The 18,806-nt window shown below is 34.3% G+C and overlaps 1 protein-coding gene across 2 annotated transcripts in view; it reads right to left on the bottom strand.

Moving 5' to 3' along the window:
- Positions 1-205: 205 nt before the first annotated feature.
- The window catches only part of SLC12A2 (solute carrier family 12 member 2), a 113,210-nt gene continuing 94,609 nt past the window's right edge, over positions 206-18,806 (bottom strand). The window contains exons 19-27 of one of the 2 annotated variants that reach the window (XM_032851968.1): positions 17,431-17,510; positions 14,644-14,769; positions 11,878-11,925; positions 10,318-10,440; positions 8,737-8,848; positions 6,518-6,604; positions 4,883-5,018; positions 4,507-4,574; positions 206-3,088 (exon numbers count right to left, since the gene is read on the bottom strand). In XM_032851968.1, coding sequence (XP_032707859.1) covers positions 2,953-3,088; positions 4,507-4,574; positions 4,883-5,018; positions 6,518-6,604; positions 8,737-8,848; positions 10,318-10,440; positions 11,878-11,925; positions 14,644-14,769; positions 17,431-17,510 — 916 coding nt within the window. In that variant the 3' untranslated portion in view covers positions 206-2,952. The remainder of the gene's footprint in view (positions 3,089-4,506; positions 4,575-4,882; positions 5,019-6,517; positions 6,605-8,736; positions 8,849-10,317; positions 10,441-11,877; positions 11,926-14,643; positions 14,770-17,430; positions 17,511-18,806) is intronic. The other variant, XM_032851969.1, reaches the window with a different exon arrangement.

Raw genomic sequence — 18,806 nt, 5'->3', positions numbered from 1 at the left:
TGCACTGTCAAGTATCAATAGTGATTATTTCAAAGGCTTAGGGATAGTGCACAATTTCAAACAACTTTCTAACATACGAATTTTAAAGGTAAAAGCCAGTAAACAACTCAGACATCATGAAAGAACAGTTACATAAATGAGGGTACATCACAAAGTCGCCGAAGGTTAATAAAACAGATACAATAGAAGAGTAGACATTAAATAGTTTTAATGAATCCACTTCCTTTATTGCAGTAACCTCTGTACAAAGCAGCAACTGCAATACTCAACGTTAAAACATTAGAAAAGCATTTTTGTGACAGTTATAGTACAGTATTATCAAAATATTACATTTTCAAACTTAGTAGATAAACATCCACCAGAGCTCAAATCTTTAAATTATTTCCATAGTCTTTAAAAATCGGTAATGTCAGAAAGCATATAAAAAGAATGCAAAAGGAAACCTAAAATACAATGAAATAATGTAACAAATAAATATATGATTTAATTAATCATCAGCTTAACACCACCATTCTCTCTAAACCCAATGAGTATTTACCTATAGGAATAATGAACTGTCAAATGCCATTGCATATTTATTTCCAAGTTATCACCAATGATTAGAACTCAAAAAAAATTTGGCATTAAAATAATCAAATTTAGCATAAACAAAATAAACTAGAATAGCTTCAACACTAGCTAGCATCTAGAATTGTTAAAATTTATTAGAGTACTACAACAACCTTGAAAATTTTGACCTGGTGTCTAGTGTTAAATGAAAGTAATTTTCTTTTAAGTGAAAAGCTTCTTACATTATTTCACAGACAATATTACCCTCCCCCCATTATGCATATTTAGATATATTTTATGTACTTTATACACATATGTATGATGCATGACATTTGGTTCCTGCAGTACAGATCACAATGATGGTTTCCTGAATGGGAAAAACTAAAAGAAAAAAAAAATAATAAGTGTACCTGTGCACATTTTCAAGATAGCAGCACTCAGTTCATGCCCTATTATCCATTTAAAAAGTTCAAACATGGTATTGTTTACTGAATATATGACATTTCTACTGTCTTCCCCCGAAACACTACAAAACCTGCAATAAAGGGAACAATGCTATGAGTTATAATGTAGGGGAAAAAAAATCCTAGAAAAACAATTACTTCATTTTAACATTCTGAATTCAAAATGATCAGATCTCCACTTTTCATTTCATTTATGCTCATGCAGCAAAAATACTGCACTACTGACAGCAGTAGTGATTTTAACGATATCTACCAAGATTCATGAAAATCTGCATATATTCTTCACCACCAAAATTTATACCAACGAGCTGACTGAACAGTAGAGGACGTGTTCTCCATTTATCACTGAACAGTAACGTGCGAAGTTACATGCCCTTCGAATGATCACCTTTGTTTTCCGTGAATCCTGTATCTTTCAATCTAATTTTGAACTTATGTTTACTGAAACCAAAAAATGTTAATCGAATGAATCTTGATCACTTTAAAATGCAAAAAACCAGCAACATAAATGTCATTATATATACACATATGCATCTGTGTATGCATATACACATACATACACACATACAGATATGTAGACATATATCCCTTGAAATGTTTTTAGGAAATCCTTCCTTGAATAAAAAATGAAAAACTTCACATTAATAATCGTATATAAAGCTTTTAGTAACAGTACATATGCACTGTCAAAATTGTACTAGTAGACTATGATGTCAAAACAGACATTCCAAAAGCACAAACTGGCAGTTTTTCTTAACACAAAAATTTTAAAGTATTAAGAATGGATTAAATTTAAATGTTCAGAATAATCTGTTCAAACCTGAGTATATTAATTAAGACTAAGTGTACTTGACAATTGAATGAATTAAGCCTAAAAACATTTCACTAAGAAACCAGTGGTCCATTTAACCATTTGATGAAACACTAAAAATTTTAATGATTTATAAAGGATATGTGTAGTGGAATCCCACACATTGTTTATTGAAATATTCTACTTAATGACATTGCTCTAATTTTCAAGAAAAATCTTTTAGCATTTCCTAAAAGTCCCTCAAAATTTGAGGAAAACTCTAAATTAGGACAGATCTCTCTTCTTATAGATACAAATGATTTTGAGGACTTTGATCTAAAGAATGACAATACGGGATTTTTCAGCATGGTATACAGAAGTACTAAATAAATCTTCACCCTTCCCTAAGATTTCAAATAAAAATACAAATAACAGCCAATTAGAGATTTTAAAAAAAGAAAGGTTTATTGGGTCTTCTTTCCCTAGATCCACAATTTATACAAACCCCTACAAACCTAACCTTGGGGTCACTTTTTGGCTACCATTTTTTGTTTGTCTGTTTTGGGGTTTTTTTGCATTTTTCATTAACTTGCCCTAATTCTTGCCTTTAGTATCTAACAGATACCTTTATAAAAGTAATAGAAAACATACAGTACTCAACACTAATTGGTCAATGGAAGAAGAAAGCAGTGTCCATTTCATTTTAAGTTGGAGAGACTAGAAACAAAAATAACAGCTGAAGGCAAAATTTGACATTCTATAAATTTATAAAAGAGGATATATGGATGAAATTTGGTTAATTTCAGAAGGCACCTCAAGGCTAAAGGCTTTTTGTACTCCTTTCATCAATCACAAAATAACACACTTTTATTGCTATTCACGTAGCAAAGGAAAACTTTACTCTCATGAGCTTCAGTCCAACAACAAGGAATCATCATCATTCATTAAGACTGAAATACAGAACTGACTAAAACTGAAGTCTCCATACACATATCAGTGGAGCAACTTCCCTGTGTGCTTTCAAATTAATGAAAAAGTGAAAAGAAAAGTCACAGTTCGCCATTGTGATGTTAATGTGTCATTGAAGATTTCAGTGACTTCACTAGGCACTCAAGTACCATTTAGAGGGCTGTCCACTGTACAGGGCCTTTAAGAATAGAAGGTAAGGACACTCTGATGGTTCCCACGGACTAGGAGAATTGGTGGTAGGTCCTTCGATAGAGCTTCTAACCACGCCATATAGAGAGCGCTAGAGACAGCACCTTTCCGGGCAACTGGCAGACTCCTGGTATCAAAAAAGAAAGGAAATTAGGCCATGCATTTAAGTTGAAAAAAATAAACTGTAATAAAAATTATATATTGAGTCACTAATAATAGTAACTAAAAGTACAGTGGTTATACAAATCATTTTGGAGTGCAGGCAAATTGTGAACATGGTGTAGCAGTGACTATACTCATATCACTATTCCCCCTTTTTCATGTTTGAACAAAAGCTTTTTAAAAATTCACCTAATATGAACAGAAATGAGTATTTCTATAAACTGCAACACATTTGGTATCTAACATTAAACCTCCCATTCCCCCTTCTTCAATAAGGATAGAATTCTTCTAGGAGAAAGGAATGTTTTTACCTAAAGTAAGAAAGCAGAAACCACACATGGGTAAATGAGATTCAAACATAATTAATTCTACGTATTAATTCTCAACTTCTCCTATCTTTCTGGGCTTTGATTTTTATCTGTAGATAGTGGTAGTAGTAACCAGCTGCTCTGGGGAGTGTTTCCAGATTTCCGTTTTAACATATTCCATTATAGATATCTGATGAGCAGCCGCAAAAGCTGAAATTTCCTGCTGTATTGTTTTTTGTTAATCAAAATAACAATCATTTGGTAATACTTTATTTCATCATTTGCCCTATTTTTGGAGGCCTGAACTTTTTTTTAACTTATCTAAGGACCCTGGCTCCATGATGGAGAAAATCTGGGTTCAAGTAATATGTAACTAATCTGACTCAGTTAAAGAACAGCCAGATAGCCCCTAGATCCAATAGAGGACAGAACGTCTGTCTGTATAATTTGTGAGTGAAACATGGGGGTGTAGACTCAGACAGGAACCACTTTTTAAATTTCATCCCCAAGATAAGTTGATGGTATTATTTCTATAAGGATGTTGCCCTGGGTCCAAATTTTCCTTTTTTTACACTTAAAAAAAAATTATTATTTGAGGTATACTCTACCCCTACAATGTGGAGTTTGAACTCAAAACCCCAACATCAAGAGTCAAATGCTCTGACTGAGCCAGCCAGATGTCTCATACCTCACCCCGGGGTCCAAATTTTAACTTGAGGCCCTCATACCCCACGAAGACTTAATGGCTATGTCGTAGTGTCCTTCAAGCTAAGGAATTTTTAAAAGGTGGGAAAAAAGATAAAAGAAAAATTCCAGAATAAACTATTATGAAAAAACAATGACTTAGATTCATATAAACTTAAGGTTAAGATTTTTGTTTTACTTTCCTCTCCCCTTTAATGATTTCTCTATATGCTTAAAGCAAAGTATATTAACAAAAGTTTGTTTTTTCTTCCTTATAACTGTTAAGTCATTATTGAGGTTTATGTAGGTATGTACTTGGCATGGAAATTGATCCAAATTGCAACATCATAAAATGAATGCTCAAGAAAATCTTAGTATAGACAGTACTTACATGACAATGATATTAGCTGTACTTGAATGTTCCTTTAATAATTCATTTAACCTGATCTGCCGGTAGGTCTGAAATGAAACGGGACAAAGTCATTCCTGGACCATTTGAAAAGCGGAATTTAGTGTAGTTCATAGAGCTATAAGTAAACAAAAAGAAATCAAAAGAATTTTGCTGTAATAAAAATATCCATCCCTTAATTTAGAAAAGAACTGATGATTTATACACACTGTTCACATACAGATCCAACTTAGAGGAGACTGAATTTATACAACTGATTCCTCCCGTAACAAATGACAGTTCTTGATACTTATGTCTTCCTTATTTTTTAAAAAATCAATGGAATATTAAGAAAAAGAAAGCAGAAGAGACAGAATACCTTGGTTTTATAGAGTTCAAGCTCATTGTCTGTTATTCGCCATGGTTCATCTTCTTTCATTTTATCTGCAATATCTTGTTCTTTGTCATCTTCATGAAGTCTGTACGGCTCAATCATTTCATCAAAAGCTATAATACTTAAAAAAAAAAAAAAAAGCCCAGAAAGATTACTGACAATTAACTTCAATTCAAATTCCTTAACACTAAGATCTCAAATGCTAAATTAGTACTTGAGAAGTTAGTGTTTTCCAACTATTATGCTCCTCCCCATACCCTAATTTATAACCATCACTTTGGCAACCTATTTAGAAAACAGCAATTGTTAGTTCCTCAAACTGATAAGAAATTTATTTTTTATTTATTTTTTAAAAAAGATTTATTTATTTAATAGAGAGAGATCACAAGTAGGCAGAGAGGCAGGCAGAGAGAGAAAGAGGGAAGCAGACTCCCTGCTGAGCAGAAAGCCCGGTGAGGAACTCGATCCCAGGACCATGAGATCATGACCTGAGCTGAAGGCAGCGGCTTAACCCACTGAGCCACCCAGGTGCCCTCAAACTGATAAGAAATTTAGAACTGGATTCACAATAACAGAATTGCAATTTCAACTGCTCACACTCACCTGTCTATATTTAACCCCTGCTCCTATGCCCACCACCCCCCTCAACCTACATACATTTTCATCACAGCTGCCAACATGATCCTTTTGAGCAATATGTCAAATTGTATTGCTCCTTTACTCAAAATACTCAAATGCTTTCCTAGTTCAAGTACCAATGAACAAAAAGAGGAATAGTAGTAGAAAAGGTACTAGAATATTTTGAAGAGAGGAGTGGGCAGATAATGAACATTTAAGAAGATGCAGAATTAATCTCTAGATCCAAAGATACTTAATAGGATAAAAGACAGTGAAAGAACATTAACAACATTCTAATCCTCTATGAATGTGAAAAACATTTTTCAGTATCATGCCTCATACAAAGCTCCTGGTATATATTATTTTATAAAAGGAAACAAATCCTTCCCTGATCCTAACCTTACAAAGTGTACCTTGTTATTTTATAATTTAATTCTTTATACCAGCTTCATCATTTATTCAACATTTATTTGAGAATAATTAAAATTATGCCTGGTGGTATAAATATACACATAATTATAATATCCTCTATGTGCCATTTTCAGGTAGACTATTCCATGAAGATACTTTTCTTTGATTCTTGAGAATTCTGAATGCAACTATTATGGGCAAATTCTTAGATTCTCCTATTTTAGTAATAAAGCAAAATACTAAAAAAGTAATATATAACATGGAGTAGGGATTGAGTGGTGGTAATGAATATAGGTATGAACAATGGAAATGTAAAGAACCATGTGGAATTTCTTTGGCATTAGGATTTTCAGAAATTACTTAGGCAACAGTAGCTGAATTCTCTGAAAACTGAAAGCCCTTTAGACTTACTCTGGTATCTGCTATAGACACGCCAACCATCAGTGCCAGATTAAAAAGAGTTAACTTCACATGTAATTAACAGAAAACAAAACCCCAGGTAGTTACAATTGAATGATTATCTCAGTAGGTCATCCATAAAAAAATTAAAAAATCAGAAATCTGTACAGAGTAATTTATGCAACAACTTACTTTTCTTTCTTTGGCTTAGTATTAATATCTCCTAAGACCATGATATCAGAGAAGTCTATCCGGAACTTGCTCAGCAAAGTAGCCATCCTAAGACAAAAATGAATAGCATTGAGAGACATGAAAGCTATATGTAAGTATTTTTATTCTATTCAGGCTGAATCAGTACATCTGAAGAAGCAGGATTTATAGGAAAATGGTATCAGGTGCTAGGCAAAGTCCATCTGAATTTACATGGTGTGTTCAACTAAGTAGATATCTAAATCCCCTAAGTAGAGACTCCTCTTACATTCTTTTACTTTCTCTGAAATCGTCTTAGTATCCAATAATGAATGGGTAGAGCAAGACATTAATAATGAAATCTGAACTAGTTTTTAAATTTAATTTTTGTTACGGGGAGTGAGAACAGACCTCCAGTTACAGAGCGAACAAGCCACAAGGCTGGCAGGCATAGCCTGGGGAGCAGAGTCAAGGGTATTTACTAGTGCTGTACAGTGGCCAGTGGCTGCCCCACCTGCGGGGAGCACAACGGGCCACACGGAGATCCTGAATCACCACACTGTCCATCTGCAACTAATGGAACACCGTGTGCCAGCTTTACTTCAATAAGACTTTTTTAGACAAATTATACTGGTAAGTATAAAAACTAGTAAATACTTGTAGGTTTAATTATTTTTGGATTATTCTTCCATCCATGAAGAATGTGTATCTCAAGGTCTAAACAGGAGTTTCTTGGGGCCAAACTAAAGCTATAACTGATGCCAAATGACGTTCATAGAATTTCTGAGGTGGGGGGACTGGGACAGACATGAAAAAGGGGCTCCAATAAGTCTTTGAGCTTCCAGTAAAGAAATCCCTTTCATTGGGGCTCCTGGGTGGCTCAGTGGGTTAGGCCTCTGCCTTCGGTCCAGGTCATGGTCTCAGAGTCCTGGGATCGAGCCCTACATCGGGCTCCCTGCTCAGTGGGGAGCCTGCTTCCCCCTCTCTCTGCCTACTTGTGATCTCCCTCTCTGTCAAATAAATAAATAAAATCTTAAAAAAAAAAAAAATCCCTTTTCGGAGGCATAGTTGGCAGTGAAGCCTTTGGTGACAACAGCAGAAAAGTGGAAGGAAAAGCAGTTAGCAAAAGAGGATTCTATCTTTAATCACATGAGTTTTCTAAATTAGGATATTAGAAAACAGACTGACTACAGGTCTAGCTTTTAAATTATTTCTAGTATTTCTTGCATACTTCACTGTTTGAAATGAGTTGACACTTCGCTGAATTCCAGTATAAATTGACTATGTGTGTATGTGTCAGGGCCCACAAAACTCAAATCTAAGGCATGAAAATAAATATAAAACGAGCCCCAGAATGCAATGAATGGTACCAAGTATGTTGTTTTTCAGGAAGGAAGGGTAACAACTGATGGGGAGACAAGGATTAAAAAAAAAATGAGGGAAGGTGTTATGAAGAAAGTGATAGCAATGCTGGACGTAAAGGATGGAGTATTTCCATAGAGAAGGGAGGGCAAGCGAAGAGCTATTTCTAGCAGAGATTAGGAAAGAGTAGGAAGGAGTACATGTCTGAAATGGCATGCTTGTTTAGGGCAGGTGCAGAGCTGTAAAATGAAGTATAAGGCAGAGTTGGGGGAACAGGGCATGTAACACAGACCAAACTGAAAGTGCTTTCGGCAGAGGAATCATATGACCAGAGCTCTGGTTTCCAAATGTGAACTCAGGAGCAATGTGTACAATATATGCTGAAAAGGTCCAAGACAGGACATGGTGTACTTAGTGAAGCACTGGAATCAGAGCTAGAATAGAATAGAGCAGCAGAAATAAGACAATGGGTGACAATGGCATCCTACATTTCTGTTGTCTTCAAGTCTAAAAAATGTATCTCATATGTAAATATGTAATTCAGGGGACATCCCCTGATTTTGTTTTAAAAAATTGCTTAACAGTCTAATGCTCCAAGTTTTTAATACTTTCTAAAATGTCAATGTAGGAAAAAATAATAGGTATCAAGTAACACTAAGTACCTATAACTTAAACATGAAGACTAAATTAAAGGGAATATGGTTTTATTCATTTAACTAGAATTTTTAGTTTCAGTATAGAACAGGGCAACATGACTGACATTTTCTGGATTGTCTCTGTTTTACCCTACCAAATGTATACTGTAATAATGAGATAGATACTGTAATAAGATAAATGCTCTTCAACTTAAATAGACTTACGCTCTCCGGTCATGGTCTATTCGATTTATTTTCCCACCAATGAATACTCTGATTTTACAGTCTTTCCACTTTTTCTTGGTAGTCAGAAGATAAGGTATCAATAAAGTCAAACCTGAATCATAAAAATATAAAAAATCATTTACTATATGTTAATGTCTCAATTAAGAGTTTTAAGTCAATTTAATCTTTAAAAACATGTTTACTACAACTCCATATTAAAAAAAAAATTTCTTTCCATCTTTCCTTAATAATTCAATCAAAAAGCCGTGAGGTAGGTCTTAACAAAGAGGAAAGCCCAATGGAATCCAGCCCATGTGAGGAAGGCAGTGAGGTGGGGAGAGTGGCCTGGCAGAGTAAGGAGATCAGGCACATATAAGAGGAGTGAGGGAATGAGAGAATTCACTGAACATAATGGGAGCCAGGTTTCTTACTGAAATGAGAAACACAAGAAGGGAGAAGCTAGACTAAAGTCTGCAGCGTTGAAGTGGAATTGGTTTTCAATCTATACCTACACGTACAAATATACACATGTATGTTTCTGGGACCCATCCAGTGAGAGGGCCAGGGAAAGCAGGGACATCCTAGTAGCAATAAGCATATTTAATGCCAAGATCATTGTTCCTAAATACTATTCTCCACTAAAAGCAACTGGGCTCCTTGTGTAGATGGTGATTCAACGGTGGTGCAGGCAAAGTACTAAAGTGAGCCTAGAACATCTTGTTATATCAGAAAATAAAAAATGGCTGGGAAATGCCAAACAGACATACAAGTTGGCCTCCATTGGATCTTGTTGGCCAAATATGGGAACAATGTGAACACCAAAACAAATCATGAGAATGACAAATCATCTCCTACTGAATACAATGGGAATCAATGCATCCTCAAGTAGAGAAATTAGAAAGCTCCTTCCTTACAGTAAAATGTCAACTAATAAACGAGGAAGAATTAATGGGATTGGAAAATCATCATGTGACAACCACAACCACACCACACCAACAGTAACAAGAGCCAAAACTATCAACGGGTGCTAAAGATGGGGGGTGGTAAAAGTTGCAGTAACAGTGGCCTATTTACATAACCCCTAAATGCCTTCCCATCCCCTCATACATGTAACTACACAAAGGCAACAGTCCCTTCTCATTCTAAAGATCTAGTGAAACCCATCTTATTGAGTGGTCACGTAAACCTCACCAAGGATGAGGTAAATCCACATCATGTGCCCCCGATGAGATGTACATAGAAGAGCAAGGCATCACTTCTATGAGATTTCTACCAAAATGACACAACTTGAACCAATTATGATGAAAGATCAAATGGTACTTCAAATCTAGTGGCATTCTAAAAATGGTGAGTCACATTAAAAAAAAATATTAAGGTCATGAGCTCAGGGAAGAACCAGCCAACTTCCAAAGTGAATGACACTGAAGAGAAAACAATTAAGCCCAACACCTGATTCTGAAATCAATCCTATTGTTTTGGGGAATGTTGTCTATGAGCGAAGCATACATGCCATTTTGCTGTACTAAATTCCCACAACCTCAGTATACATAAAATTGCTAAAAAGCGTATCAACAACCTTACCTCCATCATCAAAAAGCCACCAGACATCAATAGTATTCTTTCCTTGTTTTTTCTGAAATTGTGTACTTGCTTCAAGAAGCTTTTGGTCAGCTACATTTAAGGGCACAGCAGGGCCTTTGGATTCTAAACGATTAACCAGAAAAATAAGATGTAAGGGAGATAAATATTCAAGTCCCTTTTGCTGAATTCCTACAGTTTCCTAACTTTTGTGTATTTAAATGTTTATAATGAAGACAGTTGTATGTGGAGTCCAACATAAGCTTTCAGTTGTTTAAAATTTAAATGTACTTTAAAAAATAGTTACAGGTAAATGTATCCTTACAAGAGCTAAACTCATCCAAATTATCTCGCCTAATTTAAAATATTTTGAAGCACTGTGAATGAAAGAGAATCATAAATACCAATCAAGAAAATTATAACTGACTGCTAGATTTTTGTTTTTGGGAAGCCAAGTTAGGCTAACTGGACAAATTAAGTTTATGCCTATGCTGCGAACATATTTCTTTTATAATGTGGTTCCTCAATAATATAAAGATCAAAAACATTTCTTACACATAATGTTGTTTTCAATAATATAAAAGACAGAAGGAAGTGGAAGACAAATGAATACAATCTAACGATTCTCACAGTGAAACCTCCAAGCCTAAGGAAGGACAACTTCATCTTGACCTAACTTGTCCCCTCGGTGTGTGATGCCCAAAGAAAAAGCCATGTAACGACACATCTTTCTTTGAAGCACAGAAAGATGGTAGGAACTCCTTGGAAGGGCACCGTCGGCTGCAGGTCTCAGGAACAAAATACCAAGGGAGTTCCCATTTACATTCTCAGGAATTAAAAAATTAAAAAAAAAAAAATCAGCACTGACTCTATGAGCAAGCAAATGACTATTATGAGACTCCTACACTAAATTTTTATGAGCAGGAATCCACAGGAGGAAACCTGCTCACGTTTGTAGGTTGTGTCCTTCACTTCTCATGCTGCCATGATGCACGCAAACATGATGAATGATTTTGCATGATGACATAGTATGGCTGCCAAACCACACTGCTCCGTAACTCTCACCTCTATCTCCTTCTCATTAAAGTCATGCATGGGGACATGACTGTGTATCTCCCAAACGCAGCAGGGCTGTGAGAAATATTATAATTTTTGAAATGAAAAATATATTAGTATCAAAATTAAGGGCTTGACTGGGTACAACTGATGGTAAAGAATGCAAGTGACACTGGCAAAGAGACCCATTTCAGTGTCTCTGCTTATCATCTGAACCATGCAGTTTAAATTAAAAAAACCAATATTGACATTCAGTGTTTGAGCATTTCAGAAATGCTATGATGATTTAAAGTAATTTGTCTTTGATATAATACCTTTCCCTGGGATGATTTAACTTTTTTTAGGTGAACTAAAGATGATTTTTTTCTAATCTGCATTTAATAAATAACTGTAACATCACCTTGCCATGGAGATAAAACTCAGATAAAAAAATAAAATAGCAGAGTTGGAGTTAAAGAGTTAACAGTATGAAAAGGGGATTAAAATAAAATGATGAAAAATGCCTGCCTTTTTTCAACAGTGGTTGAGTTGGAGTCTTGCCATCCTCTTCCTCATCTAGATTATGTTCAAAAAACACAAAATATAAGTTAATTGCTTTTATATTAATAAAATAATGAAAATGTAAATAGAGCACATTTATAAACAAAGCACAGTATGAAGAGACAGTCTGTGAAAAATAATCAAGACTGAAGATAGATATTTTCTGCACTGAGGGTTGAGGATTTTTAAAAGTAAACATTTTTAGAACCCCTCCAAGAGGGCCACTGATTAACACTCACACCTAAATTTTATTCCTGTAGAACTGATAAAAACTTCAGCAGGATTTTTAAACTTTTAAACTTTCATACTTGAAATTGATTGAAAAGATTCTGAACTATGGCTTACAGAATAGAAATATGACATTAAAACCTGATATTGCAGATAATACATAACTTTTAATCAGTGCCACTGCATCACTGTGCAAATGACTGAAAATTAATTTTAGAAACATATAATGGATATTTGATATTTACAAAAATTAATCACTTGAAATAATAAGGAATTTGATCAGAGACAGTCTTTGGTTTATATAAAATACCAGGTTATACAGATATATATATTTAAATATATATAAGCATAGCTACATGTTTATGCATATACATATATATGTATGCATGTACTGGTCCATCTATATTTCAATATGTGTAAGAATTTTCTTGGAGTTAACAGTTTTCCTAATCTCAGTTTTTTTTCCTTCATAGAAGCTTCTTTTAGTTGTTCAAGGCATAGAGAACTCCTAACTTGCGCAGGAAAGAGTTCACTGCTCTTGAGTCAGGGGCTCCCAGGATTCCTTTGACTCTTTTACTGGCTGTGTGAGCTTGAACTAGTTAACTCCTCACCTTCCTTGTCAGTAAGAAGGGTGAAGGATACCTACCTCTTCTGACTGCTATGTTGCAAGCATGAAAGCACTCATCTCAGTGTCTAGCACAAAGTAAGTACTCTGTGTGCCCCAATAACTAAGACATACCAAACATCTAGGATTATATTATAATTACACAGGAATGTTTTTTAATATTCTGAAGACTTTTCAAATTATATAAACTTTTCTATAATTTCTATACTAATTTTGAAAAGAACTGGCTAGAGAGGAAATAAACACAAAATAAAATGAATGCTATTTTTGAACTCTGATTTCTTATGCCTGTGATAGAACAAGAAACATTTCAATGATTACATTTGATTTTATAGCATTAAATATTATTGTTCTTATAAAGTAGGTATTTGATACTATCTGCTTTTGATGATAATAAAAGTATATGGGCACACTGTGTATTCATTGTAAAGAGGCTCAAAAAATGTCAAGGAAATCCTGACACTTAAAAATGACTTACACTAAGGTAATTAAAGGTTTTTACATTTTTATAATAAAAAGGGAGTAGTTTCCCACTCTGTAAAAATAATGACTTCACAGGACTGTGACACAGTCATGAGCTAATGTATGGATAACGCCCACTGCAATGTGGGAGGCACAGAGTGGATGCCTGATGATTACTAACTACTTCTTCCTTTCCTATCATAGTTTTACCTATCAATTCCTAACAGATTCTCTAAAGAAAGGGTCTGTTTTAGGAAAAAGAAAATGGCAGTAAAATTAAAAAGTAGGAGGAAATGAAAGCATGTATACCATAAACTAAAAATAAATGCAGGAACATAAGAACAGTTATCAAATCTTTTATAGAGTTTTGCGATGAAACGGGAAAAAATTATAATTGATACAACAAAGAACTTAAAGGGGAAATGGGTGTTAACAAATCCTCAACTATCACTACTCTAAGCATACAAGGTGAGAAAGGAAAGAAATAAAAAGCAACAGTATAATTTGGAAAAGATTAATTTCAAAGAGACAGAATTTGTCCAAGGTAATCAATTTCAGAAAAAGAATGGTAATTCTTTGATAGGAATCAAAAAAGTATGATATGGTTTGATGATTTACAGTGCAGATTTTTCTTGTGGCATGCCAGCTGGGGCTAGGACAGATGGAGATACTGACCTGATCAGAGGTAGGAGAGTGAGGGTGGGAGAGTAAGATTTGGAAGTCATCCCTCTTTCCGTCTGATAAACATGACATAGATAGATATATGGATGAAATTATCTGAAAGCCTCATGAGACTTAGAAACCTGTGTGTGGCTTAAAACCAGGGGTAATACGTCTGCAATTATGGCCTAACAGTTCAGTAACCAAATACCAACAGCTCGTTCCTTCAGAGAAACTAAAATGAGGAATAAAACTCCATTTGACTTTTTATTACATGGTTTTACTTCAACAACTCCAGGTTCAGTAGATGTTAAAAATAGTCTGAATTTCTTAGTACATAAATAAAATCCCTGGTGTTTCAACATCTGGGTTGAACATAGAAAAATTAGGTAGATTATTTTTATCAATTTTAATCCTTTCAGTGTTATCTTATGCTCTACTGCATTACTCTCAAATTACATTTCCTTCCAAGTTCAGATTTAACCCATGCTTCAAGCTAAACTGTTCAATGTATAAATAAAAACATACAAGAACATAGGAGTGTGTAATTAATGGGCATGTTTTCTGTTCTGCAATATATTTTAATGACTGAAAAATAGCTAGTCATTTTGTAGCCATCCATTTTACCTTATCAACTAGAAATGAGCAGTACTAATTACAGAAGAGGTTACTTAATAAGACAGGTTATATAATAAAACCCATTTCTCCCAAAATTAAACATTATCCCGGATAACATCTTTTGTCTGAATAAAAATTACCTTTGTGTGTAACAGCTTTCTCATCAGATGGTTTTGAAGTATCTAAATCCGACTTTTTACTGTACTCCATACTTAGTACCACATCCTTGACACCAGGAGATTTCTCTTGTGATGACAGTAATTCTTCTATAGACATGAAAGTAATCAAAATGTTATCTAAATCTTGTTTTAAAGACTAATGAAAGCAACATGGTATAGTATTAATTAAATGACAATTCATAGCTAAGTTTATTATGAAATAATAAGTTTACAATAAATGATTTCTCATGTGAACATATGTGATCATCTCTTTTGAAAGGACTATTCACTCAAACATCCTGAGCCATAGTTAAGCATCAGACATTTGAATCAAGGAAATTAAGAATGTGGTAGACAAAAGAATGATGTATAAAATATGAACGAACTCTCAAAGTCATTTACACATGTAAAAACTACAAAATGTGACAAATATTCACATACCTGTAAGATGACAGAAAACACTGAAAAATTACACTCCAGACTAGAGAGCCAAAGCCAGAAGATAAGCTCATGGTAAAAGTACCACTTCTTCATTTTTATTTAATTTTTATTTTTTTTAAAGATTTTATTTATTTGAGAGAGAGCGAGAGCACGCACACGTAGGGGGAGGGGCAAAAGGGGGGAAACCCGACATGGGACTCCATCCCAGAACCCCGAGATCATGACTTGAGCTGAAGGCAGGTGCTTAACCAACTGAGCCACCCAGGAGCCCCCATTTCTTCATTTTTAAAGCACTTTCCTCATTTTCCTTCCTTTGGGAAGGAGTTGGTAAACAGTTAACTTCCACCATGAAAACATGCATCACAAAGACAAAAATACATGAAAATGGACCATTCACACATAATCCTCATCACTGATTTGTGTATATCATGAGAAAGATCAGGAGAACCGACACTATCACACTATGTTAAGAACTTTACAAGCTGTGTCTTTACAACAACCCTTATGAAGTAAGTACTATTTGGGTTTTTTGTTGTTGTTGTTGTTGTTGTTTTAAGTTTTATTTAAGTAATCTCGATACTCAGTGTGGGGCTTGAACTCATGACCACAAGATCAAGAGTTGCATTCTCTTCTGACTGAGCCAGCCAGGTGCCCCAGTGAACATGTCTGAAGAGATGAGGAAAGAGAGGCTTGGAAGTCGACAGATACGCCCAGACTGCACAACTACTGTACTAAGAGAAAAAGGTGGGATTTTCAAAGGAGATCCAGCTCCAAAGCCTCTGCTCTTAATCCTGTACTGAACCAAATTCCTGTCTCCAAATCCTGATAATGAGTAACAAGACCTTCAAAACAATTTTCATAATAATTATAAACACTGAAAATATTTTCTTAAAGTTCCGGTCACATTCAAATCTCAGTAAATTATAGAGCTATAAATATAATTTATTAGTCAAACTGTGATACTTCTGAGAGTGAAAGGGAACACTACTAATTCTGCAGTGTTAACAAGTACCCTAAACCTCAATCACTCGTAGTGCAAGAGAGAACTGAAATAGTGTTTTGCAAGGCCTACTCCAGAGGAAGAAAATGCATTTTCAGCAAGCCATACTTTTTGTGTTACTGGATAAAGACTTCAAAGCGTTCCTTTCAAAACTGCACAATACCCTTGAAATGGTGGGAGGAGGGGGAGAATTACAACTGTTTAAATACATAAACAGATGACAAAAGTTCATGATGTGCCTCTCAGCTATTTAGGCTTAGTTATTTTTGATGATTTCGTTAATTAATTGATAAGGGCAAAATATTAGGTATGCAATTTTCTTCAGCTTATTTGTTCAACTACTAGAAAATCATTAGAGGGTATGGAATTTTCCACAGTTTTTATTAAGGTGGGCAAAAGTAACCAGTACACCTTAATTAGATTTTAAGCTTCATCTAAAAACTTTTTTTTTTTTTTGTAAATGCTTTAAAAATTACATACTTGGAGAAGAGATTAGTGTCAGGGATTAATGATGGGGGAAAGACAAAGTCTTTGGGGGCTTAAAAGGGTAGTACAAGGGAGATTTTTGTGGCAATGGAACAGTTCCGTATCTTGAATGTGGTGTTTATATGAATAGGGCACATGTGTTACATGGCAGAGAACTACACACGTGTTCATGAACACATGCTCACACAAGTTTAAGTAAAACCTATGAAATCTGAATAAAGTAGGTAAACTGTCCTAATGTCAATTTCCTGGTTACGACATATAACAACAGACATACAAGATGTTACCATTGGGAGAAACGGATGAAGGGTACATAGGACCTGTCTACTATTTCTTTTTTAACTTCTTAAGATCTATAATTATTTCAAAATGAAAAAGTTTAAAAAATGATTCATAATTCGTAGGGTCTTATGTCAAGAAAGAGTAAATGATATCACCAAGTTTAGTTTTTCATTATTAATATAACTCTGTAAAAAAGCATGACCTTCGAGAACATGAAAATGTCTGATGATTTAGCAGTCATTATTTTGTCCTCTATTTTATTTATCACATATTTTTACAAATTTGGCCAATCTTAAACCATAACTAACACTTGTTTCTCTTAAACTTTTTAGATGGTTATGACTAAATTTTATTCTCTCTGTTAATAACCACCAGCCATCATCCATGTTGGTACAAACTGTTGGAGCCAAATAGATCTGATCTCCACATGCAATACAGTAAGTACATGACAGAACTGACCACGAATGTTGAAGTTACTGAAGAGTATGTGAGAATGCCATCATTTTCTAACAAAGTCACTTCTGTTTTTAAAATGAAAAACTTATTCAAGCAAGATTTACCTTGTCCTTGAAGATGAGATATATCCAGACCCTCTTTTAGGCGGATAACCACTACTCCATATTGTATGTCAAAGGCATCACTGTAAGAGGGGGAAAAAATCAAAATCACAAACATTTTTGTGTCCTCCTCTATAAAATGAAGGCAGTAAGAGATTTTTCTTTCAGCTTTAAATGTCTGATTTTTAAAATACACTTTTAAAAATACAGTGAGGCCCATATGATGATGCTTTCAAATCCTATACCATTTCCTCTTCTTTTTTCTGTAATACTCTTAAAAACCACTGAAGTATAGATCTTTATAATACTGATACTCTACCTACACCAGGCATTTAAGAGCAGTGCCTGTACTAATATCATATCCTATCAGACACAAATTAAAATTATAGAAAAATAACATCAGTATTCCCACCATACTTTATTTAGGCTTATACCCTGAAAGTCAAGATAAATACATGAAGGCAAAAGAAAATCTACTGAGAATGTGAACAGGCTGGAGAGTATAAAGGGATCACTTCTGAAAGGAGTCTGTATTTTTTTAATTTTGAGCCAGTGTATTTTAAAACAATTCTTACATTTTTACAAAAATGGTTTAATGAGTAGTCCAAAGATTTTATATGCATTTGCAGGCATATATTCATATGTCCTTTCAAGTTTTTAAACACAAAAGGAAGCATCCTATAACACACACAAAATACGTTAAAACCTCGAAGACAATTCTAAAACCACACGTCAGTGCTGGAAACTGTTGAGAGGATGAATCACGTAGATCCAATTCTTCTCAAATCTACTGAAAGAATACAAATTTCTAAACCTCAGCTTGTTGCCCAGAGTGTAACAGGCTTGGTTAACTTTTATTTTTCATTTTTATTTTTACCTTTGCAAGTAATAAATATTCACTATATGCAAAAAAGTGATACATAATCAATAGTTACATATAACAAAAAGAAAAGGCTAAAAGCTTAAAAAAAAACAAATTTTGGTTCGTACTGACACACATAAAAACATGTATCACTGTAACAGGTCTTTAATTGGTGTTTTGTTTTTTTAAAATAATGGAGAGACAATTTTGGCCTCATTCCTGTAATGAATTAACCAAGGTCTAAAGAGATTCATTAGAAAAAGAAATTAATAGACATATTAACCTACCTCAGTTGTATACTGAAAGAAGTAACACTAGAGAAGAGTAACTGTAAGTATTTAAAAAATAGTTAATAAATCCCAAATGAATTAAAATCAATTTGATTTAAAAAAAATCCAGGGAATATAGATTCCTGAGCTTACTTTGGATTAAAATAGCTAAATGTTTTTGTTATCAACCATAGGGATTTCTATAAGCTACATAATTTCTCTAAGCTATAAAAACTGATCTGGAGTTT

Source organism: Lontra canadensis, unplaced genomic scaffold (genome assembly GCF_010015895.1).
Source record: "Lontra canadensis isolate GAN:19392208 unplaced genomic scaffold, GSC_riverotter_1.0 scaffold5, whole genome shotgun sequence".
NCBI lineage: Eukaryota > Metazoa > Chordata > Mammalia > Carnivora > Mustelidae > Lontra > Lontra canadensis.
This window is presented reverse-complemented; position numbering and strand designations above follow the sequence as displayed.